This window comes from Chiroxiphia lanceolata, chromosome 6 (genome assembly GCF_009829145.1).
Source record: "Chiroxiphia lanceolata isolate bChiLan1 chromosome 6, bChiLan1.pri, whole genome shotgun sequence".
Taxonomy (NCBI): Eukaryota; Metazoa; Chordata; class Aves; order Passeriformes; family Pipridae; genus Chiroxiphia; species Chiroxiphia lanceolata.
In genome coordinates, this window is record NC_045642.1 from 49906625 (window position 1) to 49916131 (window position 9507).

Below are 9507 nucleotides of genomic sequence, written 5' to 3' on the forward strand. Positions count from 1 at the left end.
CGATACTGATATTGATACTGATACTGGCTCTTGAAATCCATCCACCTGCCACAGCAGGTCATCAACCTGTGCATGCTTTGTGCAGGTAGCCTTTTCTCCAGTGGAAGTATCTGGACATCCACTGCAAGCTACCACCTGTACTTACATCTCCTTCCTTACCAGTTCCATCTGGGTGGAAGCAACAGCCTTTTCAGAGGCTGTATAAGTAGACACACTGGTTTTTGCTCTGAGGCGAGTGCCCACCATTATAGCAGAGACCTGGAGCACTTAGGACTTACCTGAGCTGTGGGTCTACTCGAAGATTTCAGCACCCTCTCTGCACACCTTGCCTTCACCGACTTCAGCACCACATGCTTCTGATACACCATGCCCTGTTTGCTGTGCTCCCTAGAGCCATTTAAATCTCCTGTGGATGCTCCTGACAATGCCCCCTCCTTGCCAGATTGGCTTGATAGAGGTTCCGGGTCCTGATGGGGCTCTGAACTGCTGCTTGAGGGTCCCTGAGCACAGGTGATTATGCTGCTGGTAACTTATTCTGACATGCCAGGAGTATGCATGTGGTATTTGGGGTTACCAATGCTCTTTGAAGGTTGCAGGAGAGCACTACCTTGAGGAATATGTCTCACGAGGACTTGGTGAGCCTAGAGGTTATTGTGATTTGCCGATGATGGATGTTGGCTGTGCAGATCTTGACCATGGCACCTTCATAGCTGCCAAGTTCCTAGTGACAATAGTAGTCCGGTTATCAGCCCTCATTAATCACCAAGTTCTTTCAGAGCTGAGAAATCAGCTTAGTATTGCCCAGGAATATCTGTTAATTACTAATTGTTTGACAATTGCTAGACTATTGGAAGACAAAATTAAATACATTACATCATAAAATCATAGAATGGTTTGGGTTAAAAGGGACGTTAAAGATCATCTAATTCAGATCTGTGCCATGGGCAGGGACACCTTCCACTACACCAGGTTTTCTCAAGGCCCCTCCAGGCTGGCTTTGCACACTTTCAAGAATGGGGCATCCACAACTTCTCTGGGCAACAAGTTCCAGTGCCTCAGCACCCTCAGAGTAAGGAACTTCTTTCTAATATCTAATCTAAACCTGCCCTCTTTCAGTTTGAAGCCATTGCCCCTTGTCCTGTCACTACATGCTCTTGTAAATAGTCTCTCTCTATCTTTCTTACAGGCTCTCTTCAGGTACTGCAAGGCTGCAATTAGGTCACCACAAAGCCTTCTTTTCTCCAGGCTGAACCACTCCAATTCTCTCCATCCTTATTTTGTGCATTTAACAGAGCATTAGTAGGTATTTCCAGAAGAATATGCAATTTGCTTTTCAGACCATGACCTTAAGGATGTTTCTGCTACGTGCCTTTAGTTTCTTCCTAGTGGATGCTGCACAACACTGGGAACAATGACAGACCTGTGCACTGGCTCTAATCAGTGGCTGTTTGAAATATGTTATTTTCTTTGATTTACTTCAAGCATGCTATTTCCCTCTCTTCCCCAATACTTGTTCCTTCTTTATGATCTTAAACACTACTCAAAGTTGCTGCTGGTTTTCTTCTAGTGCCTGTTGAACTTCACATAGTTTGTAAGTGACAGTTAAATCTACCTCCACCATGGATTAATCTGGGTTTCAGAGCTTCTCATTTATGTTTTTAGCCTTTGTTCCACTTCTAGTTCCTAGTTATGACAACGAATACAGTTTGCTGCTACTTCTGCACTGCTTGTTTTCCTTTTCTCCTTATTTCAGAGAGCTGCTCAGTGTGTGCTGTTCCAAAGCTTCTGCCATGTTGGCAATTCTTCTTTTCTGGCTGTTAACCTAAAACAGCCTTCACAGAAGATTTCAGCCCTACATAACAGATTTCCCTTAGTGTCCACATAGGTTGCAGCTCCTGCATGTGTATGGTCGCATGCACTGCCATATCAGATTTGTGTGTAGACACCAATGCAGGCTGGGTTAGAAGATGTCCTTTGCACTTTATCCCTCATGTGGTTCATCAGACCAGCTCCATCCTCAGCAATGTCACTGCATTGAAGTGGCCCATCACTTGCGTGCAGCAGCAGCAACTCTTGACGAGCTAGGATGAAAGCCCTTCCTTGGCTGCCCTGAGGCTTCTTGGTTACAAAATTCACAGTAGAGAGCCAGCCAAGAAACAAAAATCCAAGAAAGAAGAGACAAAAAACCAGCAGATTGAAAGAAGAAACACTGTCTTGAGTAAACCATGACTGCAATGGATTTGTGACAACCTTAATGCTGACAATTTGGGGGGGGGGGGGTGTGCAATCCTTCTGTGCTTATTATTTACTATAAAAATTTGTTACATTTTTCCAGCAAGGGGCATGACCTGATTTTTGCCAAATTAGAAAGAAAACCAAGGCAATTCATGTATGGTTCCTACTCCCATTTGAAGATGATTCCCTATCATGATATTTTTCAATTGTCCAGTTCTTAAATCATCTTGATTTTTCTCTACCCACTTTCACATCCGTTAAGCAACAAGGTTACCTCTCAAAGTGAGATGTGGTTGGTAAAATACCATCTGGATATTTTTTTTCCTAGTAACAAACGGAGACTATTGATCTGAGGTCCATGAGGAACAACAAACATAGTCTCTTGATATTTGCCTACAGAATCATTTGTCATTGCAAAGTTGGACTTTGGAAATTCGTCCTGAGTTAGCCCTGAGACTTGCAAAGAACTTTTAAATTATCATCTTTAGAATCAGTTTATCTGTATTAGACCAAGTCCTGATATGTCCAGAGATATAAAGCTAACTGTTACTAAATATTGCATATACTAAACATAGTTATGAGTAAGAAACTTTTGTCATTGGTTTATGTGATTTTGAGGAGGACTTTCAATGTCAAGTGTTACATGTCTGCAGATAGACATGGAATGTTTTTTCTATTACTTATTGGTATTCTTACAGCAACAATTAACTCATATTGATAGCATTACCTTAATGTCAAAGAAAATAAAGATCCCCAAAAAAACTAAAAAATGTATTTTAGGAATATTCACCATAATTTTTAAGTTATATTTTTCACAAACATCTTAAGAAACTAAGATCTAAAAAGTTGCCATTTATATTTTTTCCACCAGTTTGAGTTATATAAAAAAAGACTTAATCAATCTATAATCTAAATACTTTTACTGCCTTTCTATATGTTAGTAAGATGTGCTAAGGATGTTGACTAAAAAGACTAAAAAGCAATAATAAAATAATTTTAAATATTTACTGCTTTGTGTTTCTTTCCTTTCATAACCATGTAACTATCTAGTGTAGTTGAACTCAGGAAATCTTAAGTGGAAAAGTACAAATATCAATTCACAATCTGTTTTTACTCTATAATAATAATTCACTGCTAACATTTAGGAAGGTGACTTCTCAAATATTTTCTGAATTTTTTATGTGTGTTTATGATAGCTTAAAGCAGGTTAACAGTCCCTAGGCTACCACTGAGGAGGAGACAGAAGGCAAGCTAAAACAGCTGCGTTCATCAGCTCTTTACACTGCTGTGTCCTCCAGTGTCCCAGTCACTGATCCCACGGTTTCATGCCGTACTTCATTACAAAACCTAAAGAAATTAATGAAAATTCACTCCAATATTAAGATCTATATTTAAGAATAATCATCAAAGGTTAGTAGATTAAACAGACAGGTCTTACACCTTGTACCTTCTTTTCCCTCTTTCCCTTCTCCTCCTCTCACAGGCACAAACTGTGATTGTACAGCAACAGCTACATCATCTGGAGACTTTGAAAAATCTGAATATCCCACAGGAGCATGTCAGAAAAGACATCCTACAAAACTGGTGAAAAGTGACTTGTATTTCATTAACACTACAAGCTATGCTGAGCTGTAGGCTGGGGCAAATACTAGTGACTTTTGGACAAGGAAAAATTGTTTTTATGTTTTAAGGGGTGATTATGTTTATAAGGGTAATGGTTGAAAGATGAGCACTACTACGTAGTGGTATGCATACATAAGTGATTCACGGGATCACAAGAATTTAGCCAGTGATGTGCTGAAGTCTTGTCAATCAGTCATTTTTCTGAGGGTTTACAATTTTCCCAATGAAGAGGACAGCGTGGGTGAGTTTATCCAGAATCACCAGGAGAAAGGGCCTGTTGAATCTGACTCGAGGCGGACGAGGAAAATCACCGGATCTCCAGGTAACCTCCTTCACTGTGACCCCTGTTGCTTCAGTGCCATTCTCATGAACATTCAGCATGGCTTTGTGAATCACCTGCAAGGAACAAAGCAAAAGAACCTCCAGCTGACAACCCAGCCAGAAGAGAGCAGTCTGCCACCCTCTTCACTCTTGGCAAAGGGAACTCTGCCTGGAGCGAGATTCAGCAGCAGCAGCCTCTGGGAAGGTCATCACCAGTTGCTCCCCTTCCCGCTGCAGTGCCAACAGCCATCACTGCATGTGCAGAGAGTAACCCTCAAACTGCAGGCAGCCAAGGAGCAGTCAAGATGACTGATGGCAAGAAACTCTGGAAGGAAAGAAACCTGGTAATTTAGCCTAGACTCAATTTTGTCTTTGGCAGCTTCATGTATTATTGTGAATTTACCCTGTCATCTAGCTGAAAAAAATAACTTTTTGAGAACACTAGAATGAGAGGAATAACAGCCTTTAGCCCTCTGTAGGAGGAATTAGAGGAAATTTTACCAAAGCTAATGTGCTACATTTAGATAATTTTGTTTGGTAGCCAAAAGAACATTTAATTATATGTATGTCTTCTTCCTCGTCCTGGAACCATGCATTTCTTGTACCTCTTGTACGCATGTTTGGCTCCAGGTTTATTGATGATAGGGCTTGCTTTGCCTCCAGACTGGCAGCTGATGATGATTGAGCGATGCTTCAGAGAGACTGAGATAAGATTTCATGGAATATTAACATCAGGTTCCTCAGAACAGACAAATATTGTGGTTGCTTTCACATGCTTACTTACTTTTGAAACCTTCAGTCCAGGCTCCTCAGTAATCCCAGACAGATCAGCTTGGTCAGTGAACAGATCGATCATACCCATTTGTTTTACTATCCTTTTCACATCATAGGTACCAGATATAGAAAATTTTGGAATGTGCAGATGTATTTTTCTGTAACAAACAACACAAATAGGGACAAATTGTCGTCCAGGTAACAATCCTCAATGCTTCGGTAGATTGACACTTCGCCTTTGTTTTTCTAACTGTAAATAGTCTTCTCTCAGCGTCCAGATATCATTTACGATCAGGTTAGCTACTTAATGTGGAGGGTTGGAACAGAATGAGCCTATTAACCCCTGCCTCAACGGTGGGGTTCGAGGAGTGGGGGGGAAGACAAGGCTATGCCAACTCAATGACAGACAGAGCTACTACTGCCAAATAGGAGTGTTTTTTTCAAAAGATCGTATCTAGCTACACTAAGGCTGTTCAAATATACGACAGGCCTGGGCCACCACAGAAATAACTGCAGTAATGGTGAATTAGTCTGCTTTTACATACAATGCCCACAACACACTAACATCCAACAGGTTCTCTATCATAATTTCCCAATGCTTGTATGAAACAAGCTTCTGTGAACTTCATCATGTTGCTAAGTAACTTTTGGTTGAACCAGGAACTTAACCCAAGATGGATCCCAAGTTCAATACCCTATTTCTTCACTAGTCATAGCTCTTTTTCATTTTCCAACTAAGAAAAGGGAACTCCACACAGAGGAACATTAAGTGTATAGAGTTCAGTAGAATAACCTGGCCTTTATCGTTTTGTCTTGGTGAGATAAACACTACTAATCTGTGGCGTGGTCACCTCTTACCTTAACAAAGAAATCTTACCTGTCTTGGAGGAACTTTTCCCATTTAGATACAGTCTTTTTCAAGAGAGCATCTTCCACCTGCTTCATCTTCCCTTCGTCAGGCAAAACAAATAATGCCGCAACACCTCCTTTGTAAGATATCTGAACCAGCCAACAGGACAGCTCTTCATCAAAGTAATTTCTGTAGTAACCCTTTCGATACATCATGTCAACTTTTACAGATGTTTTCTGATCCACAAAAAAATCCTCCTGTCTTGTATATAATGTACTGAAGGGTTTCTCCCAATGAGCTTATGACAAAAAGAAAATTTATTCAGTGGAATACAAAGAGGAATGGTCACAGTGAATAAAACAGGATCCAGTCCCACAGTCTTCCTTCAATTGGAGCAATTTTTTTTTCATGTTACTGCATCCTCAGATGTTATAGCATTGTATTTTTTTTTTAAGTACTTAGAGATAATTACAGACAGATAATACTGAAAGCGCTGTCTTTCACTAGAGCATGAGTCTGTGATCACATTAAAGAATTTACAAAACTCAAGAAAGGTGTTTGTATTAAAAATTCACTAAACCAGGTGAGGACACATTTTTACTGTCATCAAATATACATGGGTTTATAGCAATACTTTCAAGATACTGAACATGATTTTCTCAATTTAAAATATTTAAACTCCAGTTTCTTTCTCTTAAATTTTCATTCCCTGCAATAAGCATTAAGTATCTAAGCTACAACCTTTACACCCTTTGATATTTCTTACCTCTAAAGAAGACATAGTTAACGAGAACCATTGCAGTTAGAGGATCAAGATTTTCCACTAGCTTAACAATTTTCCCATTTGTCTTTTCCTCAATATAACTGTTGATCTGATTCTCAGCGACAACAGAGTTGTTAAAGTCAGAAGAAAAGACTTCAGATTCATAAAAGCGTTTGACGTCATCCAAGAACTTCTGTACTGGTTTTAGAGTCTCTTCTATAAAAAGGGCATTTCCCAGGCTCAGCTGGAACTCGCTGTCTGAACGGTTCAGCATGTGGAGGAGTTGGCAAAAATTGTCATGTATTTCCAGCTCCTGAGTCTTTTTCAGGTTAAAGGCAAGCCCTTCCAGAATCTGCGTCAGTGTCACTGACTTGGCACCGAGTGCCAGCATTGCAAAGGAAGTAGAGATGCTTATGGGTGAAAAGAAAATATTTTGATCCGTTGCTTCAGATGCGACCAGCTTGTAAAACGAAAATGCAAAGTCAGCATTGCTGAAAACTAGTTTGACAAACGTTTTGTTCTTAACTGGATAAGCTCCTTCCCACTGAGAACCATGTCCTGGATAATGTGTCCCTTTAGCATCATCCTGCTTACTGCGGTAGCGAGGGCGCTGATAACACTGGGCAACAGTATACAAAGCAGCCAGCAATAAACACAAGGAGAAGGTGGGCTTCATTTTCCTTTTAGCTGTTTCTGGAAACGAAATAGACGTACAAAATATGGCATGGAAATTAATCTGTTCATGCTTCAGTAAAGTAAAATGACAGTCTCAGAACATACTTTGTTTTCCAAAGTCCCACACACTTATAATTCACATTCCTGATGCATGCCAGTGTTTCCTAGGAAGAATATGACTGCTAATACACTATTTACATAGCCTAGTTCTCTCTTAAAAGAGGTAATTTTAAACTTCTAAAAGTTTATTAAATTTAATGTTAGCATATTAACAGTCCTAGGCTAAGACTGATTTTTTTAAAAATTTGCAAATAACTGGAAGCTTATGATGTTTTCCCCAGAGTAACTGGTAGGAGTTGGTTTTGTACTCAGTACTGCAAGATGGTTACTGCAGCCCTGTTAGCCTTTCTCAATTCATCGAATAATTAGAAAATGAAATCTGTGTTAAACAAAAATGTGACAATCATAGATCATACTGTCTAGAACGAAAATTTCAAAATACACTTACAGTTTCTTCAAAGATGAAACACTAGATCAATGTGGTAAGAAAGTCTATAGGCATCTGTATTGTTTCCACACCAAATTTTTATTTAATTATGTGAAGTGCCTTCTTCGCTATCTGTTCTTTCTGACCTTTGAAATGTTTCGACTTTTCCATAACAGTTATATCCCCTTCTGTAGATGTACAAAGGTGCCCTTCCCAGGCAACAATGTAACTCCCCAAAATAAAATGTCCAAATAATCCAAGGGAAAACTAGAAGGGTACTTACATTGCTACAAAAAAGATCTTGATGCATCCATCTAGTCTTGTCTGCTCCTTCTTCTCTTCAGTGCCATTGAACAGCATTACGCAGAGCACCCCCATTAATCATTAATTAGTTCAAACAAAAATTGCAAGTGAGTATGCACAACAAGCAGTAATGACATGGATATTTTGGACAATTTGTCCAAACCAAACATATGCCAACAGTGCTGGGTGAGGGGGCTACGGACAAGAGGGAACAGAGCAAGAACTGTATCTCCTGTTCCTTCCATGCTTGAGGATTGACAGGAGAAACCTGCTGTTGTGGGTATCTGGCAGGAGAGCCACAGCCATACCCTTCATGGCTGGAGCTGAAAACTGTGACATTATGTAAAGACCACTCCTTGCCTGGGTCTAGCTGAGCCAGCACAGGTCATGAGGGAGTGCACTGTCCCTGCCAGAGTGTGCACTTCACTTCATCCTGGGAACTATAACCTCTCTGTCAGGATTTCAAAACAGGGTTTGGATTTAGAAAGCCCTTTTGCCTCACTCTATAACTCAGTTACAACCTTTGACACCTTATTTAAGGGTTTCAGGGCTTTTCTTATGGAGGGCAGACTGGTGATTGGTGAATGGTCTCTAGGTTTCTAACAAGAATAACATGTGACATTACCAGTCTAGTCAGACATTTACAGTCAATACAGTTGTTTACTCATTGTTGTTGGTCTTCACCTGTGGCTGAGTATTTGGGGAATTGGTGAAGAGTTTTCCCTTGGCTTTTTAGAAAATGTACAACAAAACAACCACTGCTAAGAAACAGTATTTTTGGCGGCTCCAGAGACTGACTGCAAAGGGAAACGTGGTCAGTGAATACCTTGTTTCCTTGGGCTAGTATCATATGCAACTGAAATGGACATCAGGAGGACCCAAAACAGGCCAATTCACCTTTCATCCAGAAGGTCTTAAAAAAGACGTGCTGGCATCACTGGATGATATTCAGGGTTGGCTATAATATATGGACAAATCACAGAAGGAGAAACTAAGGTAGGAAATGAACTTTTTAAACCGATACATACTCTCCTCCATTGAGTAGGATGGTTTTGGTGTTCCACTTAGCACTTATAGTGTCATTCCCATCAGGTAGATGTAATATATGCAATATGCATCCCATTTATTCCATGTTACCAGCAATCCAAAATGTTGATGGCCACCATCAGATTTTGAAGTGAGGTTAAGATCCATAATCCATAAATCACTGAACCATTGCCCAGTAATTATAACTCGATTATGAACTGTCAAAGTAGCTACCAATGCATGTGGTCACTGACCTATTATAGCTTACAAAACAGTGAATAAGATTTACAAGATGGAAAACAGGAACTTGAGTATTTCCAGTTTAGCAAGCTCTGCAAACATACCAATAATCTTTAATCTTCATTAACAGAGATCAACTTGTTTATTAGCAGTGAGGCAGAAAGTACATAAATGAAGGGATGGCCTGAAGGATGACTCCTTTTTGACTGG

At 40.0% G+C, this 9507-nt stretch overlaps 1 protein-coding gene across 1 annotated transcript; it reads right to left on the bottom strand.

The window, feature by feature from the left end:
- Positions 1-3009: 3009 nt before the first annotated feature.
- Positions 3010-8143, bottom strand: LOC116789013 (alpha-1-antitrypsin-like). The gene is made up of 5 exons (XM_032692309.1): positions 8012-8143; positions 6570-7259; positions 5831-6101; positions 4964-5111; positions 3010-4254 (listed from the first exon to the last, which is right to left on the bottom strand). The coding sequence occupies exons 2-5, from the start codon at positions 7240-7242 to the stop codon at positions 4048-4050; spliced, it is 1299 nt and encodes a 432-aa protein (XP_032548200.1). The 5' UTR covers positions 7243-7259; positions 8012-8143; the 3' UTR covers positions 3010-4047.
- Between the last annotated feature and the right edge of the window lie 1364 nt (positions 8144-9507).